The following is a 21,379-nucleotide window of genomic DNA, read 5'->3' on the forward strand; positions in this document are numbered from 1 at the left end:
TCACTTTGCAACATGTCATTAAGGCCAATTTCTATTCATGAGATTGATTTTAACAGAATATTTGAACCTATAAATGAAACTGCTAAGAGGCACGTGGTGTGTAGAGCCCAGCTTAACTGGAATGCTAAAACATGTACAGGAAAACCATGATAAGGAATTTGTGTACAAAACTGGATTCATCGGCTTCAGGTGGAATGCGCACCCACCAGGATGCCCACCATGGAAAATTCAAAACTACTAGCAGGTTTTAAACACACAGCTATTATGCAAGCAACAGGGGTTCACACAAAGGAGCATTACCTCAGCCTATGGGAAAAGACAGACTGGATGTAACATGGGGCTGTTTACCATTGAGCTTTAAGCTGATGTGGCACATTTCACTCATTTACATTAACATTTATTCATTTGACAGACACTTTTATCCAAGGTGACTTACAAGTGAGGCAGAGTACAATACAAGCAGAAAGAGATGTGTTGCATTACCAAGTTTCAATAGCTGGCCAAAGTTTAAACTAGCTGGTAGAGACATGAGTACATGAAACCATAGATTTGAATTTTTTCATTGAAGAAAGCAAGAAATAAGAAATTGCTTTAGGTGGTAGTGCTTCAGATGTTCAGATGAGCAATGAAGACCTGTCTTCAGATGTTTCTTGAAGTCTGTGATGGACTCCACAGAATGCATGAAGTGTGGAAATTCACTCCACTATCAGGGAGCAATGGTGGAGAAAGTTCCGGATAGGGATTTTGTGCCGTGAGGTGATAGGACCACCAGACTCCGTTCAGTAGCAGAGTGTAGTGGCTGTTCTTCACTTCATTTCTCAGAGGCTTTCAGCACTCTTCCCTGAGCTGACCCACAGCCTCAGACGCCATGTTATCACTGTTATCATTGATTCAGGCCAATGCTGAGGAAAGGACACTGCGCACTCACCTCGCCTGACGTGGTCCGGGATTGGCCAGTGATTAATTGCGACGTACGGCTAATGCGTTGGTGCAGGGCTACTCAAAGGTCACTTCCATAATTCAGCTGCATAATCAGCTCGTCCGCAATCCAATTAGTTTCCCAGACTAATTACTCTCTCCGATCACCTCTACCTGGACCCAAGCTTTTTCAGTCTGTTGCTCTTTTTTTATTTTAAGGATGCTCATTACGATTACATTATTGTTATCTTCAATGGGTCATTCTTCACTGGGACACTCCTTCTAGAAAGCAAGGTAGAACAATGTAATCAGATTCACTATTCCTAATTTTTTTATTTTGTGAAAGACCAATACTTGTGTATTACAGCTTTCAGTCAATAAAAAGTATGTATTTTCCTTTTAACCGATAAATAGCTACACCAGTCTGTTCTTGTCACTTGTTAGTTCCATTGACAAGCTATTTTGTTTTCATTTCTGAGAGTTCCAATGTGGCTGTTTGTGTTTATAGTTTTTTTTAGTCTGTATTAATATCTGCATTTGTTCTGCAGTGTTTCTGGCCGGCTGCCTATCGTTTTATCTGCAGATACAGGTTTTATGTTAAATTTGTGTAGCTAGATAGGTTATGACCTATTGATGAGTCATGACAAATTTATAAAAGGTATACTGTGGCTACCTTTAGCTAGACAGTTTTCACTAGAAATAAGTTTGTGTAACACAATCTAGTGTTTGAAGTTGGTCACATGGAGGAAAACTGCAGAAAATCTGGATAATATATTTTCAGTAGTACATTCCAGCCAGCATGATCTAACCAAAAAAGTAATTAAATAAATACATTACTATATAGGACCATATCTGATTGCAACAACGACAACCCTCAATGCCTCAGGCTAATTAAGATATGCCCCCCAAGTTTCCTCCATGAAAATGTTAATAAAAAAGGACACAGCAAATAGGGAAAAAACTGGACTATGACAGTCATGTACCTGACTACGTTAAACCCAATCAATTTGTGATCAACTCATCACTGTGACCCTAGCCATACATACACACACACACATACACACACACACAGAGCAGAACAACACACATCTTAATTTTCACATAGCCCTTAATAAAGTCATAGTTTAAATAAATTAATTAAAACGCTTAAACCTTGGCACTGAAGATAAGACTTGGCAATGTTTGTCCCATGGAGTTAAAAATGATCGGTTAACATCTTCAGTGCTTATATGTTAGAATTCAAATCATTGTCTTACATGAACTTGCATTTGAGTATTACAGATATAATTGCATGAAAATAGCTCACTGAACATTAAGACTTACCGATATCAAGCAGTCCCTGCTCCAGATTACACCAACCATTAAACATAAGTATTAATAGAGCATATTAAAGCATATCAACTTACTCAAATTAAGTTTTCAGTTCATCTGTACTTTGGTTGAAAGGTTACTGTACACTGCATTTTTCAAACATGAACATCTTGTTCATATTTTGTACATTGAAAGTTTAACTGTGCATCAATGCATCTACGTATCTACCCCAGTCCTACTGTTGCATACACACTATGTGACCTCATCAAGACAGCGAGGTGACTGGGCCAGTGATGAGGTGATTTAAACTGTTGAATGTCAAGTCTGGTGAAAATCAACAAAAAAGAAGCAGAGGCAGGAACCAATCTGCCTTCCTATCAAGAAATAATCCTCCTTGGCATTGGTATATTGGAAGCTGGACCATGTCTACTGTGTCTCACCATATTGGATGTTCACAGACACCAATTTCAAACCTGGAAAGACATTACAGGAAGAAAAAGTGTGTCAATGATAGGTCCCACTCTGTGAGAAAACAAGTCACCACACTTTGCCAAGATCATCGCTACGCTCCATCTTTGTGATCAGCTTCATACCAACATTCCCACTGCATCAGAAATGTCGTGTTGCAACAACCACCATCTGCGGTTCAGTGATAATTAGCTGGCTACAAGGTCGCTGTTTAGAGGCCAGATGAACATACTTGTTGACAAAGCTCACCTTTGAGAATCAAAACAACAGAATGAGATGGCATCAACAACACCTGAGGCGGCCTTGTCAGTGATGTAGCGGAAGTTGTCTTTAGTGACAAATTAAAGTTTTGTATAGACCACCGTGATGGATGTAAGTGAGTGGGCTGCACACTTGTAGAATGACTGATTCATTACTGCTTGAACTAATCTCAGGTGCTGCTGACACCATTTCACTCTGTTGCTTCAACTGCATTTGGCTGACAGGCCTTGCCAGGTTAGAAACTGTTGGCTGTGATCACCTCGGATGGCAATGACTGCATGCTGACATAGTCAAGCTTCCACCCTATCAACAACAAGCAAGGAATATTGGAAAATAAGCAATGTGACCACATGGAACTACACGAACCTAGGGAATGTATATATAGGAAAATATGATTTTTACCCAGCGGTTTATTTGAAATGAATCTTTTCAGTAGCAAGCATCAGCAATAGCAGAGACAGTATGAGGCCCTCTGAGCCATTCCTACCTACAACAACTACCACACTTGTGGAGAGATTAATGACTCTTGGCTTTTGCCTTGGGCTAGACCACCACCCCAGGCATGCTGATGGCCTTTGCCACTTTCTACCACAATTTTTTTTCCTGATTCTTCACTCTTCTTTCCACTATGTTGTACCCGCCTGCAAGTATTTCTCATTTACACCCAAAGAAATAAAAAAATGGCAGTACAAATTTTAATCTAAGAAAGAGGGCAAAGAAAGTATTAACAAATCAGCCATAAACAGGCACTTTGTGCTTTTCACCAAGTGTGGGATGATACTTCTCCAATTAAAATACTGTAGCTCTGTAAATGTCACAAGCATTGTATTTGGTTCAAGTGAAGACAGAGCAGTGTAGAAAATTTCAGAACACACTATGGATACCCATTTTTGAAGGTTTGCTTAAAATAATTATATAAAACATATATAAAATTCTCTTCCAGAAATGTATGAATTTTTATCTGTTACACAGATCATTCATAAAACATCACTCAATGTCATTACAAAAACTTGTTATAGGTGGCGTATTAGTACGACGTAACATTTATTGAATTTCAGTATTTACAGTACACGTCTCAAATGGCTGTCTATATGAATGCATGCAGTGTTTTTGATAAAAAACCAATGAACACGCACCCACTCAAGCACGCACACTCACGTGCATACACAGCCTGGGACAAAAGTCTGGTGAAAGGTAAACATGAGCCAAACAAGGTGCTCTCTGACTGATTCTCACCTCATACTCATCATGCAGTTCAGCAAAATCAGCATTCCTTCCCAACAAGGAGTCCAGGTTGATTAATTGCAGAGTCTCAATTACCCTTTTACACAGATGGCCCATCAGGTTGAAGGTTGATGGAGAGCAGCACTGCTGTGCTTATCCATGTTATAAAAATCTGTTAGACAAAGGACCTAACTCCCCCGTATCCTTCACATATCCTTCCCACACAAAGTGGTACCATTCATCAGCAAAATCATGTTCAACACCTGCAAAAGATTACTGGAGTCCTCTAGCCGGTAACAAAGCACTGCAAGCTGATGCATGGTTTAATAAACTTGTATCTAGGGGAGCCTACAACTCGGGGAAAATAACACTGTGTAGCATTTTGCATATAGGCGTAATAAAAGAGCAAACAAAACTTGATAGTAAAAAAAATAATTAATGAAAACTTAGGCAGACTTTGCCTAAGCATATTAAATGCTCTTCTCAGACCATTGTAAAAAAAAAATTAAATGCTTCTTAATTAATCAATAAAACAAACAACGGATTGCTTGCAATGGAGAACATGCTTTGCAAAAAAACTATTAAACTCATCACGTGCCGGTCATACAGCTGTTGTAAATGCAACACAAGATTCAATTTCAGTCAACAGAAAATAAACTTGTAATCAAAATATGAATATTCCTTCTTTTTAATGTCAAGTGTCACTAGTCTTTCTATTTTGGTTAAAAAAAGACAACCTCCAGTGATGGCAGTAGGATTTAAATGTAAAGGTATATACTCCGCCTGACACAAAAAGCAACAACGTTAATACTGGGACCAGATGGTTTGAACAACAAACGCTTCAGACACATACAGTTCAAAATGAGTTTACTGTACAACAAAACTGTTTTACATTGATAATCGCTATTAGGGGGGCCCATACACTAAAGGAACAGGAACACATTTTGCCGGAGAGACCTAAATATCTACATCTTGATTGTCTGACTTTGTCCGAGGTGCCGACTCTTTCTTCCAGATGGTGCGGGCAGTAGGTACTGCATCGGGCACATGGCTAGGCACAGGAGCTGCTCACACAGCACAGCAGACAAAGCCATCCGGAAAACCACAGGTCCCAGGACTTTTGGAATGCAATCAACCATGCAAATAAATGAAGCAACAGATAAACATTTGATAACGTCATGCAAAGCAGTCTCATGGTATCTCCTGAAAGGCTGTTGTTTTTCACACAGTTTACAGGACTCATAGAGGCATTTTAGCCCCTTTTTGATTTTTTTTTTCCTTTTTGCTTTGGAAAATCTATTTCCAGTCCTCCTCTCCCCAACATGGGAACTGAGAACTGAGCCGTTGAGTTTTCCGAGCAACGTCCAGGCACCTAAAGAGGCACGGTGTCCTTTGGCTGGGATCATTGTATGGCTTTCTGTTAGTTGGCAGCAGATGATGAACCATGGTGTGGAGGTTCCACACAGAATGTTGCAAAAGTCATTACAAACCACAAAGCAAAAAAGACAGGTTTACTTGAAAGAGAGGTTCATTATCTATCTGTCCTTCCAAAGTGAGGAACACAGGCAGTACGACACATCTTAATAGTCGTCGTAGGTGTTGAGATCCGTGAAGTAGGCATTGGTGTAAGTCTTTCCTGCCAGGTGGGGGTTGAAGTACTTATTTCGTTCCTCCAGAATCAAGTTATTTTTATTGAAAGCCTGCAAATAAAATAAAGAGACTCATCAGTGTCGAGAGAATTTGAAGATTTCTGTCAGATGATGATTTATTTGACCTGATCCAATTTCACCAAATGCACAACAGAACTGAAGGGTCTCCTTGAAAATGTGAATCCACACAAACAGATTTCTGGATTATTTTTTGGTGTGAAAGATAACTGAATTTTGTAAAGAGTAGAATGTTTTTTCAATTTACTTCTAACAAGAAATATGGACATTCCATTAATTAAAAAAAAACTAACAAATATGTGGGTTATCGTGTACTTCCAGGACACCCCTCATTAATCACTGTACTCATTCTGCTCATCTGACTTATCAATCAAATCATGTGTTGAAATGGCATATTTTCCAATATGCCATTTCACACTGGTATCTATCCACCAAAAGGTCTTTGTGTAAAATTATAAATGTGTGTCTTTTGAAATGATACTATTGTTCTGTATTGTGGATCTGGTTGCCCTTCCTTTCCAACATGTTCAGGATCCATTGATAAAATAACATCTGGCTAAATTCCAGTTTCCAGAATGCAGCAGTTACACATACATGGACACGTAAACAGAACCGCATTATAATTAACTGCACGGCAGTTGTGCTGGAAAAAACCTAACAACAAATAAGCAAAGAGGAGTACATATCTTATTGAGACAAATGTACTCCATTGATTGTTTGACAGTCATCTAGATAGCATGAGGAGGGTGGCCTTGAATAACCCAGAGATAAATTTACTCCTCACTGGCCCTGATTAAATCTAATCACAATGGTGCTTTAACCTTAACACCGAGCAACCCATTTAACATATAAAATGCAGCAGTTTAAAGGAAAGGACAACGCACCTTAGCAGTTAGATTTAATCTGGGCCTGTGTGCCTATGTAAATGTTTGCAAATATATTCCTATATATTTTTTCAACTGCTTCGTTTGTCTCGATACAGCGTGAACGGCTGTGAGACAACCTGTTTCTACATGTTATGAAGATGATGGACTGACATGTTTTGTCACTGCTGAGTGCCAGATTAAGAAAACATTTGCACAAACAATTTAAATCACGTTTAGCCTTAGACATAAATGATATGCATTTTAAGCCATATATAGACAGATAGATAGATAGATAGATATAGATTTCACCCATTCAGATATAATTGTGATTGTAATCCTTAATAAAACATCCTGATGCATAATATTTTCATTACATTAAATCAATTTTGCATAATTTGTAGGAGAACCCAGCAGCTAACATCTTTCATGTACTGTTATTCCTCTCAATAGTATTGTTGTCAAAAGCCCCAATTATACATAGTGTCTCTGTACACAGTGACTATCTGTAAAGAAAAAAAAACAGACATATATCAGAAGGTTTTCCATGTCATCATAATTGCTACCATTGTTTCCAGTCCATTTTAAAGGGTTGTTTGTGGCAAATGTCTCCATCAGCTACAGCTTTTATAGAAACATAAACTGGCTGCAGAGTAATTCCAGATTAAATTAACATTCATGGAAAATGAATAAAGCAGGTGGACCAACATGGTGGCAATCTTCATTGTGCAAAGGAACATATATGAGGACGAGACATGCAATACTTTTACCAAATACTCAATGCTACCATGGTAATAAGACCTACAAATGCTACAGTGCAAATTAAAACACATATTCAGATACTGAAATTAGGCAATCAAAATGGAGTTTGTATGGTACTGTATTCAAAACAAATTAAATAATAATAAAAATACACTGCCTTCTCACAAGTTTACAACTGGCCCTATGGGATGGCATGGAGGATGGGGCTTTCTGTAAATAGAACTAATCAGCGCAGACCTGCCACAAACAAGAGGTTCACAGGAAGTGATGGAATTCGGTAGAGGTCGTATAGGTCAGAAGGTGGAATGCTGTTGGTCAGAGTTAGTAGAAAATCTCCAGGCCCCTTGACATTCCAATGTTAGAAGACAAAGGTTGGTGCATGCTGTGGTCATCCAAAGGCAACAGAACGGAAACATCGGGCTGTGAAGAGGAATGGGGAGAAGCAGCCTCAGTAGCGTGCTCTGGGTTCGGCGGGAAGCTTGGAGGCCTTCACCGAGCACAATGGGCCAAGTGGATGCACAACACTCCACGGTGCATGAGACATTACTGAGGCACAGTAACGGGCAAGGAGAAAGCCACATTGACATCCTGGAACGCTGCTTGAGAGTAGCGGTCTGTGCGGGGCATCATCTACCCCGGATGCATAGTCAAGTGATCATCTGCAAGTCAAATTGAGACTATGCTTCGCAATGGTAGATGGTTTTTGCTTTGACACGTCCTCAGTCACAACGTTTCAACTGTCAAGGCCTGACACGCTGCTTTCCAACAGGCGTTCCTGAGTGGGCCTCCCCCCCCCGCCCTCAACAAAAGGAAACCATTCACAAGGCATGGCACTAGAGAAATACCTGCACTGTGCCCCCTGCATACGTTCATCAGGTCTATTCTGGTCTAAGCAGGCAGCAAAATAAATATGCACAATGAACTACTGCGCCGAAGACCAGTCTGTGGTCAGGAGAAAGGGAATCTTCCTTTGTAATAGGGCCAGAATAATGTTTTTCATTTTCAAATATTTTATTTCTCTAAAGATCATTGCCCATCATAATTCAAACAAATGCACTGTAATTTTGGGGTTACAGGTCCCTGACTGTACAATAAATTGGCACCACTTCAGTCTATTTCCATTACAGTGAAATTGCATTCTAGGAAGTTAGTCACAAGCTGAACACTCAATATTGCCTGAAGAAACAATGAAAAAATAAGTACTCCTTCCTCTATAAAATACCCTGCCTTACTATTTGGAGGTTATATGGCACATCCACACAATATGTGTAATGGAATGCACCCTACAATATTGGCTACAGTGCTTTCTCGTTAGAATGCAGATGCCGGGGTCCATAATTAGAACATACTGTGTAAGTTCTATGGTAAAGAAGATGAAAGTATAAAAATGGGAACCACAAGATCACTGTTTAATATCACTTTAAAAGGGTCATGTTATAATGAGAGGGCACTGTAGGCATACTGTAAAAGCAGCTCCTAATTGACTTATGAGAAAGCAGTGTATGACTTACATTAAAACTTTACAATACAGTATAGTGCATTACAGGATCAAATTTGATCAATAAAACTGAGCTCCTGAACCATTTCCACAACTGTGTGTGTCTGTTATCATCACAAAAAGCAAACAGGGCAGAGACTGACCTTGATGGCCTCAACAGTGTCATACTTGTCCAGCTTGTTGATGTGATTGGTGATGCTGGTGTTGAGTGGGGCAGCAGATATGGGGTGGATGACTGTTGCATCATGGGACTGCTGCTGGTACCTCTGACAATATGTGTAGACCAACAATGTGATCAGGCAGCCCAGTATTGAGCTGCTAAGACCAACCGCAATCATGTGGAACAAGTTGAAATCTGCAGATGGGGGGAAAAAAAATCTTAAGCTTCTACATAAGCTACTTCTTTGCCTTAACGTAATACCAAACAGAAAACACCCATTTAATTCAAATATCATAAATTGTAATTCATTCTGTAGAATATAAAAAAAACTAAATATAAAAAGTCCTGCTACAGAGAAAATACACAATGACAGAGAAAACAGCTGTGATACCAACATTTAAGTACAGAACCAGCTTTAGGATACTGGTTTGTTACAGATGTTACTCTGAATTAAATATTACCTCCACACCGTCTCTCTTCCCTAGTGGAACGCGCAATGGATGTTTCTGCAGAAAAAAAAAGAAATTACACTCATTATGCTGATAAATGAGATCCTGAAAAGTATTGGAAATTACATTCAAATGGCAGCTAAATTAAACAGATTATCATAAAATTACAATACCTAATGATTAAAACAGCACCTGTAGCGCTCTGTGATAAGTACCGAGTCTCATTAAAAAAGGAATAAAGTACAGGGCTCCTCTAATAAGCTTTAATGTAATATTACAGAATGAATTTTGTTACTGGATGCAAGGGTATGCATGTTATTATTGGACCTGTTAGAGATACTCAGATTCATCTGTATAGATTATGGTATTAACATTCTATCTTTATTGAGGGTCTTTACATTTACATTTACATTTATTCATTTGGCAGACGCTTTTATCCAAAGCGACTTACATAGGTTACAGTTCTTTACAATGTTATCCATTTATACAGCTGGATATTTACTGAGGCAACTGTGGGTTAAGTACCTTGCCCAAGGGTACAGCAGCAGTGACAAATGTGGAATAGTTTTGGTTTGTGTGTGTGTGTGTCTATGCAGCCCAGTAGGGGGGGCGGGGGGGGGGGGGGGGGAGTAACATAAGTACACATTTCATATATTTCATTCCTGTCTATTTACCAGAATAATGAAAATCAGGGACATTTGTATGTTTATGAATGACAATGGCAGAAAATTGATCAGCACAATGTATTTGTTTCATTTGCCTGCTTGGACAGGAAAGGGAAGAGAAAATAATTAACCCCGGAAAGCTGAAATCAATGCATTAGTGTGTCTCGTATTACTGCCGGTCAATACGAGGAGTGCGCCTTGCTTGTGGAAAGGCTGATCCCGCCGCATTCGTCTCCGTGGTTGCCTTGGCGCTCACTGACCTGGGATGAAATTGGAGTCCGGGAGGCAGGACTTGGTCTCGGTGCTGTTCCCCGAGCACTGATTCCCCGTGGGGAAAAGGACATCGCAGTGACGGACACGCGTCTGGGCCCCGGAGGCGTCGCACTGGGACCATTCTGACCACATCGACCAGCTCTCTGCAGGGGGAGACCACGTCCTGTCAGGCCAGCACAGTGGGCACCTCTCAGGCATGGCCGCAGCCTGCCTGTCTGACGGACGCTCCGCCTCAGCACCCCTAATGATGTTCTTAATGTGGCTGCTAGTATCCACAATGGCTTAGACAAACCAATCTGTCAGGTCAGTGACAAACAGCACCGAGGCCAGCGCCCAGTGACAACAATTCATAACCATGTTATGTACTTACTCCGACTTTGCTCGCTCTATGTAATTTCCCCTTCCTGTGCCCTCTCGTTCGCACTGACGCACTCCACTTTCTGTCAGTCATCTGCCTCATTTGACTCATCCTCCACTCCCATTTAACTTTCATTTATCATCTTCAAACACATGCTGATCAGCTGAGCAGCTTCTTTACCAATAAATATGTGACATTTTGATTTCATGTTTCAAATTAATTGTACCATGTGGGTGTCTGTGTGTGTGTACCTGGGATGGGTTAAGTAGTGCTCAGAGACTCTTGTGTTTGTATGTGTGTATGTGTGCATGTGTGCGTGCGTATGTGCACAGTGTCTCCTCCTGTCTGAATACATGTGTGTATGTGTTTTTACGTTCAAGTGTATACGCACATAGGCAGAGATGGGTGTTGCAAAGTATCACCTCTGTGTGTGTTTGTGTGTGTGTGTGTATGCATGTGTGCAAGTGTGTGTGTGTGTGTGTACCTGTTTGTTGCTGAGTGTTGAACAGTGTTTCCTTTATGTCTTTGTGTGTGTGTGTGTGTGTGTGTTTGTGTGTGTATGTGTACCTGGGCAGGGCTGTGTGTTGCACAGTGCCTCCTCTGTATGCAGGCCCAGGCAGATATCCCCCCCATAGGCTGGCGGTGGGTTGCTGCAGGTGCGAGTGCGCATGTAATGTCCTCCTCCACACGTCACCGAGCACTTAGACCAGGGAGACCAGCAGGACCAGCTCCCATCCACTGTGGGGGAATAAAAGATGTCAGTGTGGCAAGAAATAAACGGCTAATTGCTGTCATGAGACATCCAGGTAAGAGGCTGATTTATTTGTGGTACCTCCTCATCCTAATACATCAAGCACTTTCCCCGTCTCCACATATTTTGCTGACTTCACATATAAGTGATTCCCTTCTAGTAAATTGGCCCCTTTTTGACACATTTGAACATCCCAGTTCAGATTCACATAAATCTGACACCCCAAAACACTGACATGGAATAAAAAAAAGAAACACGACATTGTTATGAAAAACGAGCAGAACCAACGCAATATTGTCATTGCAAATCCTAGTTTGTCTGATAAAATGTCAAATAACAAATATCAAATTGGTCAGATGTAGCAGTGCCTACTAGAGTATGAGGCAAGAGTTTTCTGTTCTTCTTGTTTGTATATTCTGGTCTTTTTTTTAATAGAGGAAACTGCCCACTTTTGTCTATCAAGCAGAGTAGTTTCATGGGGGTGTGGTGGTTCCCGAGTGTGGAGGTTGGGATGTGGTTGGGTGGGGGTGGGGGTGCCTGCTGCATATATGATGACAACTTTCAGGTCTGTTTCTCCTTGGCATCTGGGCCCCTACTGCCGTGCTAATTAATGAAGGTAAACGAACCATCAAGGGTTTCTTTAAAACAATGCCAAGCCCGGGAACAACAACAGCGGGGGCTGGAAAACTAGAGTTAATGGCCTTTACGAAACATCTGAAATGCCTCTCAGCCATCTTAACTGCTGTAAACATGGAATCTGGTCATGGCACTAGCCAGGCAAATTCCATGAGTCACAGAAACATCCTCTAAAAACTACTGGAACACATGTAAATTATCATGAGTGCAGAATGCTATAATTTTACAAATGTGCTGCTTTGCAATTTCTTTGAGCATTGGAAAACCTTTGACAGTGATTTATTTAAGGTTTGCTTTTCCTTTTCAATGACTTCAAAAGCAGCCAGAGGCCTGAAACGGAAGCCCCAGTGAATTCTACATAAAATGTCTCTAACCTTATAATAAGTGAAATAATCCTTTTTCAGGATCATTTCAAAATTGGTTTTAAAAAGGTATTACTGGCATAGAAGGCGTAATAGTACTCCCCAATGCTTTTTGTCATTGCACTGTAATTTCTCTGTTGCAAAGTGACAGATCAGTCAATTTCTGCCAGCCTATGACTGATCATCTAATCTCGGGAAGGAGCTCCAGCAACAATGAGAGATTAATTTGTTTCAAAACCTGTAAAATATCAGCCTTACTCTTTTTTCTAAAATAACAAATGTCTTTTAAAAACACTGAGTTAAAAGTATATGTATTATAGATTGTAAACAGGCTAAAGACAATATGAACTAATACAAGGATGTTTAATCTTGAAAAAGAAATAAAATCTCCCTTTAAGAAGCAATCAATCTTCACTGAATTGTAAATATTTTGTCTTCTCATTTCAAGATGTTGGAATGTACTCGTAGTCAGGAGATTTTTATCTCCTTGGCTCCACTCAAAAGACCCCAAGCATATGTATCCTTATACTTACTCCCTCTGACTGTAGTGTGCAGCCAGTTCACCCAGGTGCAGACTGATCTGAAGCCAAAGCTATTCAATAGTCCAATTAAGATTCTGATTTAAGTCTAACATGCAAGCAGGGGGGTTTCACAAAGTCATTATGACTGGGTATGCTTAGCTAGGGGTGGAATCCTCAGCTCAAATGGCTGATGTAACTCTCTCCGGCGGTCACTTGAGAACAATTTCAGTCTTGTTCTCAAGGATTGCTGGCCGTGACACTATGGGAATGTGGTCAAAGCAGGGTACTGGAATAGTTTATTTATTTACAATATTTTTCATTCATTCATTCATTCTGAGTTAAAATGGGAGAAAGGTATGGATGTATTCACCATAATTAATTGGCACTTGTACAAACATGGATTAACTGTTGGTTGAAACTGTCTGCATTACAGCCTGTCAGCAGATATAGTGATTGATGGTTGCTGCTGCTGAGGAACTGTGAAATTACGGCACTTGTGAATTGCACCGCTCCTGTGATAGTCCAGTCATTAATAACAATTTGAAACAAATGCCTCATAGTCTAGTTGTATCATACCTTTCTCCAGGTGTTCTTTTATACTTAAGCAGCAGATTTCCATTTAGACAGCATATTTCCTCCCATACCAGGACAAGGTCTTGCTGATGGTAATGAGAGAGCTCTCTCACAAGTATGAAAATGGATAAAGCACATTGTCTGAGGCATTTGACTGCAGAAAGCAGCTTCCTACAGCTTAGGGCATTATCATCCTCAAATGTAATTACATACAATGATGCTATTGGGATTTGCCTGAAATTCTTGCTATAAATTCTGGCTATCATTGTGTCCTCCTTTTCGTTTTTTCAACATTGCTTCAATTTATAACACTAATGGACTTTCTTTTTCAATTAACGATGCATATTCTTTCAATAGGAAAACCAATAATTGTGTTTTGAAGAACAATATCCTCATATACTTAAGTACGTAAAAGGTCTGTCTCAAAAGTATGGACAAAAAAGGGAGAGGAACTGCCCTGACAATGTGGAGGTAGACTGTGTCATGATTAAAGGAATAATGAAACAACCACATCCCCTGTCATATAAACACCTGCGCGCACACACACACACACACACACACACACATACAGATACCTACATACGCATACAAACAGCCCTGAAACTGGCAGAGTACTGGACCTGAACTACGGACTGCTGTGTCTCAGTCCCACCACCAGCCTCCAGCTGGACAGGAGGGACTCTCACCTGGGCAGGGGGTGATGTTGCACTCCTGGTACTCCAGTGCAGGCCCCAGACACGGGATGCCTCCGTATTTGGGCTCAGGGTTGTTGCAGGTCCGCTTGCGGTTTCGGATCCCCCTGCTGCAGTCCCGGCTGCACTGGGACCAGGAACTCCAGGCTGACCAGCCGCCGTTGACCGTGTGGGCGGTGATCCGGCCAGAGCGGAGAAGGTCTCCTGGGGAGAGGGAGTGGGAGTGTTTGACACACAGTACCCCCTCATCCAGTCTCATTCACTGGGGCATGTGTAAACTGCACACAATGAACCAGATTTCCCTAAATCTCTGATACACAGTGATTGGGGCTAGAGCTCTGAAGGTATGAAAATCAGCTGCTAAGTCACTGACTAATACTTGTGTGCTCAATACATATGTATGTATATGACATTTGTATGTGTGTGTTTCTGTTTATGTATATATGTATGTTTGATTAGTGTAAGACACAATTTAATATATTCTATATATAATACTGTCTCAGCTCCATCACAATTTACATCACAGATCACTTAGTGGTGACAAAATATTACAGTGTTAATGAAAATTGTTTGTATTCATGTTCTAGCCTTTAGAAAACGACAACATGTTTACCTATTAGGGGTAAAACCTCTGTCTGAGAACAGCTGACCTTGAGAGAAAGAAAGCCGGCTGGGGGGGAGCAGTAACTTTCTCTGTGAGGTGCTGGCTTATTGACAGTCCCAGGGAGCCAAGCTCCTTATTGATTCAGAGCAGGCACTGGTTTCATAAGCCTTGTAATGGTGACCCATAATCTTCATCAACAGTGCTCCTACCAGACGCACCTCTCAAAGGTCACCAAGAGTTTCTTAATGTACTCACACCTCAAAGGAGCCCTTGTTGCCGATAGCGAAGGTCTTGACACCATGATGTCAAATTTTGTGTTCCTCCGACGCTAAGCACATAAATTACTGCTCTCTAGCTGACTCATCCTGAAGTGTTACCATGCTAAACACACCTAAATAGAAAACCCCATTCAACATATCATGGTATCATTTGTTTCGGTTTTCTACTGTATATCAACATGCAAACAGTGGATAGCAAGAAAAAAGGAAAGCAACACAGTACAAGCAGTTTACAAAAATCCACACCCCTTCACAAGAGAGATCTGCCATTCTTTGCCATCCTGCCAGAGCTACTGAGCTGCTGTCTTCCTCCCTGGCAATCAGACCAGAAATGTGTCTCACGGGAGCTAAGCTGCATTATGCTGTCCATAATTCGGAAAAATGAAAAGCACTTGTGGATTACTGTGCACATCTTCAGCACAATTCCCAGAGCTATCCTAAACTGTCAAACACTTACCTAGAAGTCTCTGAATACACTAATTAAAAGTTAGCGAGAGGGCAATTAACATTCCCTCCCTGATGGATTCAAGATCAGCTGTGTGGCATTTCGCTAGTGCCCAGCAAAGGAGGATAGTCATGAAGACAAGTGACATTTACGGCTAAGGTTGAAAGTGGCTGAGCTAAACGGGATCAATACATCCTCTGCCAAAAGCAAGCTACAGAGCTAATCTGAGATTTTGCCTGTAATGGCTCCGTGTCAGCCCTCCATTCACAAAGAAATCGAGCTGTAAAACCGCACAACATTTTCACTTCTGCTTTTGATAGCAATTGCGCGGCTGTGGATGGGAGCATCTCTCTCCCCCGAGGGGAGAGCAGGGAGCAGGTTGTGAATGTTCCTGCTAGTTGGACATATTGGTCAGTGAACTGAACCTATTATTGGGGGCAACTAATCTGGGCTTTCAGAAGGCCCAGGCAGTATGGACATGACCAGATAAAAAATGGGCACAGAATTGTTTCTCTTAAGAAAAACACGGCCGTCATTCTTGGCCAGGAAAGCCTCCAATTACACACACACAGTATCATCAGTAATTCCATTTGGCCTTCTCCATTGCTGATACGGCTGAATCTACAAGGTCTACAGAAGAGGTATGGACACCTTCATTGGCAGAAAGTGGTGGCAAGTGGTTATTAAAACTTCAACTGTTATATAGCTGCTTCTTTCACGACCAAGTCCTAATCAATTCAACATTCCCAAATGTAACTTCTTAATACATGGCTAACCTAGAGAGTAATGCCATGTATTAAAAATAGGTCAATAAAACAACACCAGCAAATTTCAGAGCTGTGTAAGTTTACATGTGTACATATGTGCATAACAAATAAATCTAATTCTGTGGGTCGGCTTCATTTTTCACTTTTCATTTTTCATCAATGCACTTTTGACCAATGTGAAAAAAAATCCACCATTACTAATTAATAATTATCATAAAGGACTTCACAGGGTGCATTATATAGATATAGATATAGATATAGATATAGATACAGATATTATAGAGATAGACATTATAGAGATAGACATTATATAGATATAGATATTTGGATTTCAAGCAAACTGCATGCTATAGCATGAAGACAACTTAATTACCCTCCCACACTTATTCATTTGTGACCATCATTAGACGTATGGAGCTGTAATAGGGTGTCTGCAACGCTCTGATGAAAACTGAAGCATTTTTAATGATGCAGCACCAAATTTGAATGAATCTAATTAAGAGATGGCTACCCTCTGTGAATGTAATAAAGCATGAATTAAAATTTTCCAACAGAGGAAATACAAAACAAGTAATGTCATTACAGTTTATTTTCTTTCATTATTCATATTCAGAAATACACTACATGCCTTATCTGCGCGGAACAGATTTGACATTCACCTGCCTTAAAAGCTGCAACTTCAAGTGAAAAATGATCCTGAAATGTCAGCCTGCCTGGATGCCCCTGATCCCTTAACTTTTTAAAAGAATTATTGACATAAAAGAGAAACAGGGGCACGTTTGACACATTTGATATACGAAATGATGATATGAATTTGATGATATGAAACATCACTCAACTTAAATATATCTGGAAAACCCACTGAGTGACAGTTCTTAACAGTATCTGCTCAACTCTGGGAATGTAAATACTAACTTAACTGATAAGTTCCATGGAAAGGAGTATTTTGCTGTCGTAATAAAGACTCTACAGCAAAAGCCATGTTCTTTTTCCATTGTGCAGTGTTAAAGATTTCCTAGCATTAAGATGGATGAGATAGCTTGCTGGCCATGATGTCACATTTCCATGCAGTATCCTGTCAAATCTCCCTGACAGTTGATCCTCTCCACCTTTCAAAAAACTGACAGTTGTGTCTGTTTCCTCGTTTGTGTCTGTCTTGAAACAGATGCCACTAAATTATTAAGTCCCTGAGATATATTTCCCATATATTTCCCTGACATATAAGTCCCAACACATATATTTCAGTCCTTACTACACACAGACTACTATATGTCCTTGAAGTCTGAGTACTTGCGTCTCTCAATGCCAATCTCTTTGCTGTAGCCACATTTGGTATCTTTGAGTCAGTATTTCAGCCTAGTGGTAGTCTGTTTTATTACCACCTTCAGCTGCCGACAGGTTATGGATTCAAATCGATAAAGAAGGGCATGCTGCTAAACCTAAATCTTTATCAAGTGGCAGTTCATCCCTTTTGGTGCTCAACTGCTCCACAGACATAGGTCTCGCAACAGCAGAGGCATCAATACACACCCTCAGTGCAGAGGTAATTACGTGAAGATGCCCTTTGAAGCTGATATAAGTTAACCTCTGTCCAAGGGTGTTCGTTCCCCGCATATTTGTCATGAATGGGGTCCACTGCAGAGGAAAGCTGTCATACGCCACACTTAAAACAAAATGAGTCTCACGCTTCATGATTGCATACTGATCGAAACAAAGGCTCAAACAAAGGTGAGTCTAATCCCCGCTTTTTGAAAGAGATTTATAGCAGCTGAATCTTGATTCTTGCAAACGTTCACACACATCCACGCTGCTGCTGTTGAAATCAGACTTAGGGCTTTGTGTGACTGTCATCTGCAGCGGTGTTATAGACGGCATCTCAACCCAAAGTTTCTGATGAAACCATTCGACCAATGCATTACCATCTGTTTTCTCAACCATTAAATTCACCACAGCAAAAAAGCCTGGGTTACTATTCAGTCTTAGAATGATGCCTGAATGCTTTTAAATACCCTGAATGTTTTGAGTTAACACTGTAGTTAAAAACATTATCTCAGACTGAAGCCCTATTACAGCTTTTAATGAAACATACTCAATTTGTTTTCCATTGCCTTCCTGTGACGCAAACAACGATTAACCAAGAACAAATACACATGTCTGAGTCATGTCTATCACCCATTACAAGACTCCAAATCGACTTTGCCATTTTTGCTTTTTTCAGGGCGGTATCAAACTCCAAAGGCATTAACATCAAAGCAGGATGAAAGCGGTCTGAGGAAATGATACCAATCTGACAGAACAGGGGCTATCTGCTGTGTGTGTGTGTGGTAACGCTTTGTTAAATCACATTAGTTCACATTAGTGTGATCAAGCCTGTGTGGGTGGGAGGTGCTGATGAGGGAGGGAGCTACGGTGAAGGGAGGCTTTCCTTTAGGTCACAAGCATCACGACAAATAAACTTCACCGTGGTTTCGGCAACTAGAGTTGCTTTATTGCTGTTCCCTCTGATGTAAGGGGAGCCTTTCTGCTGCCATAAGAGTGTTAATTAGCAACTTGTTTATACAGGTGTTTAAAATCATTAAAGTAAAAAAAAGGGGTCTCCGGTTAAATTAGACAGTGTGTGTGCAGGAAAAAAATAATAATAAGGGAGGTTTAAATGCTCAATGACCATTTTTTCCCATTTTACACAACAGTTGTAGTGCAAAGTTTAAAAGTACATTATTAAAATAAAATTCAACTTGTGTTAGCGTGAATGAGGACATAACTCACTGCAAGCACTAATTGGTGGATTTGGCAAAACTACTCTGAAGGATAGAGGTGAGGTTGCAAAAGAAGACAAGAGGGAGTGAGAGACAGACAGCAATAAATAATTAAGAACACAACACTAGCAAGAGACAGAGTAAAAGTAAGATGCTTGATTTGGTTAAAAACACATTAAGGAGAAAAAAAGGGCCCTACTATGGTGTAAAGACTGGACCTCAATTTTTCTGAAAATCTTTGACATGATCATTCAACCACCATATTTTAAGGCTGGAAAATATGGGGATACTTGTTTAATTAAAATTACAAAAGTGAGTGGTTTCATTTACAGCTGTGGAAAAACAAGATGTACAAGGCTGAGGGCTTTCAGCTATCCCATGCTCTTCATATTGAAAAAATGGATGCACATCTGGGTACTAGGACAAAAGCTCTTTGAAGCTCTACCCAGAGAGAGAGAGAGATCCCTTGGGACTGCTAGCCAAAAACGTAAAAAATACTAAAAAAATAACGCCAGCTTAGCAACCTGTGCCAGTGGAAAAATTATTACAATGTCATTAAAATTTGACAAAAGTCAAGGATAAAATCAACTGAAATTCCACAAAAGGGGGATGCTGCAACAACAATAAAACAAGACTATATTTTGGCACAATTGAAATAAAGACATTAACGTTGAACAGAGCCTGGGATGCTGGGAGGATGTTCTCCTGCCCCAGCCAACTCCCTATTAAAAACCAACACTTTCTGAAAATTTCAACATAGGTGACTCTCTTTCAATATCTGCCTGATAATGAAAAGCAGGATCCCTCCAGGAGAAGAAACTGGGACTCCGGCATCCAAGTTGGCTGTGGCCTGTTGTATTATGAGAGGGTGACGGCTGAGAAATAATGGGTTATCATTTTTCATATGCTATCAATTACACATTCAAATCGTATTCAATCCCTTTCTTCCTCCTGATTGCCTGATTTTCTGTTCAGGATAATATTTGAATGTGTAAATGATAACTGTCTAAAGGTTTTAGGAACAGGTTTATAATATGCCACTTTGAATTTAAGAGAACAAGAGAACAAGACAAAGAGAAAGTGAAAAATGCAGAATATAAAGGATAAAATAGAAGAAGATTGCTCCCAAATGGAGAAGCCACCAGCAGTGATACACATTTGAATAAATACAAAATGGGCAAAACACACGCACAAGAAACAGAGAGACAGCGACAGAGAGAGAGAAAGCTCACCATCAGTGGAGCAACCTGTGGATCCATCACTTGAACAGTAGCGCATCTCTATTCTCTGCCGCCCAACTTCCAAAAGGTTGGGGTCTGGCACTCGGGCCTTGCAGGTGTATCTGAAACGCTGCTCATAATGGCCACCATTGTCTGAGATGTTGACCGGTGTCCATGGTGTCCAGGGAGTGGTTTTCTTCAGGTCCGGGCAGGGGAGAGTGTTACATGATTGGTACTCCTAAACGATCAGGAAATGCAATGTACATCATTAGCCACTGTTTACAGATGAAATGAGACATGCTCACACTCAAATGACCCCAATGCCTAGTGTGAGGCTCAGCTACTGTACATCCTCAAGTGTCAGACTGCCATTCTGCTGGCTCAAGTGAAATATTTCTATTACGCTCTTTGCTGAACATGGCAAGTAGCAAACAAGCCAGGCAGAAAAGGTCATTGATCAAGTTTAATTTATAACAGGGGGTAGAGGGGGCAGGGAAGGGATAGGGCTGAGCAATAATGAGAAAAAATGCTGCTGCTATGCGCAACTCAAAATGGCATTTCGATCTGACTCCCAGTTGAAATTTCTGACAACCAACAAACAAGCTCATTGGCGTCGGTAAAATGAAAAACGGATTCCCAAGCACCAGGTCTTCTCTCTGTGTCTGTCATGCTGTCTAACAAGTCCACTGCTCTGGTAACAGAGACCACTGTTGTATTGTTTAGACTGTTTTCACTTCTGTCTGATTTAATATCTCCAACTACCTTTTTCTTACGTAACGTTCCTCCTTCTCTACCTCTCTCCTGCTGCTCTCTGTCAAATGCTTGTTTTTTGTTACCGTTCTACACATTGTTTCACCATCTGTGATTACATACCGAGTCATAAAATATGACAGCCTG

The 21,379-nt window shown here is 40.5% G+C and overlaps 1 protein-coding gene across 2 annotated transcripts in view; it reads right to left on the minus strand.

Moving 5' to 3' along the window:
* Nucleotides 1-4,784: 4,784 nt before the first annotated feature.
* The window catches only part of sema5a (sema domain, seven thrombospondin repeats (type 1 and type 1-like), transmembrane domain (TM) and short cytoplasmic domain, (semaphorin) 5A), a 100,732-nt gene continuing 84,137 nt past the window's right edge, over nucleotides 4,785-21,379 (minus strand). The window contains exons 16-23 of one of the 2 annotated variants that reach the window (XR_005004739.1): nucleotides 20,495-20,720; nucleotides 14,407-14,616; nucleotides 11,445-11,615; nucleotides 10,507-10,662; nucleotides 9,594-9,638; nucleotides 9,116-9,327; nucleotides 7,712-7,894; nucleotides 5,825-5,882 (exon numbers count right to left, since the gene is read on the minus strand). Coding sequence is in view for 1 of the 2 variants with exons in the window: in XM_036522712.1 (XP_036378605.1) it covers nucleotides 5,763-5,882; nucleotides 9,116-9,327; nucleotides 9,594-9,638; nucleotides 10,507-10,662; nucleotides 11,445-11,615; nucleotides 14,407-14,616; nucleotides 20,495-20,720 (1,140 nt within the window). In the remaining variant the exon portion in view is untranslated. Of the gene's footprint in view, nucleotides 5,883-7,711; nucleotides 7,895-9,115; nucleotides 9,328-9,593; nucleotides 9,639-10,506; nucleotides 10,663-11,444; nucleotides 11,616-14,406; nucleotides 14,617-20,494; nucleotides 20,721-21,379 lie in introns of both variants that reach the window. The other variant, XM_036522712.1, reaches the window with a different exon arrangement.

This window comes from Megalops cyprinoides, chromosome 2, assembly GCF_013368585.1.
Source record: "Megalops cyprinoides isolate fMegCyp1 chromosome 2, fMegCyp1.pri, whole genome shotgun sequence".
NCBI lineage: Eukaryota > Metazoa > Chordata > Actinopteri > Elopiformes > Megalopidae > Megalops > Megalops cyprinoides.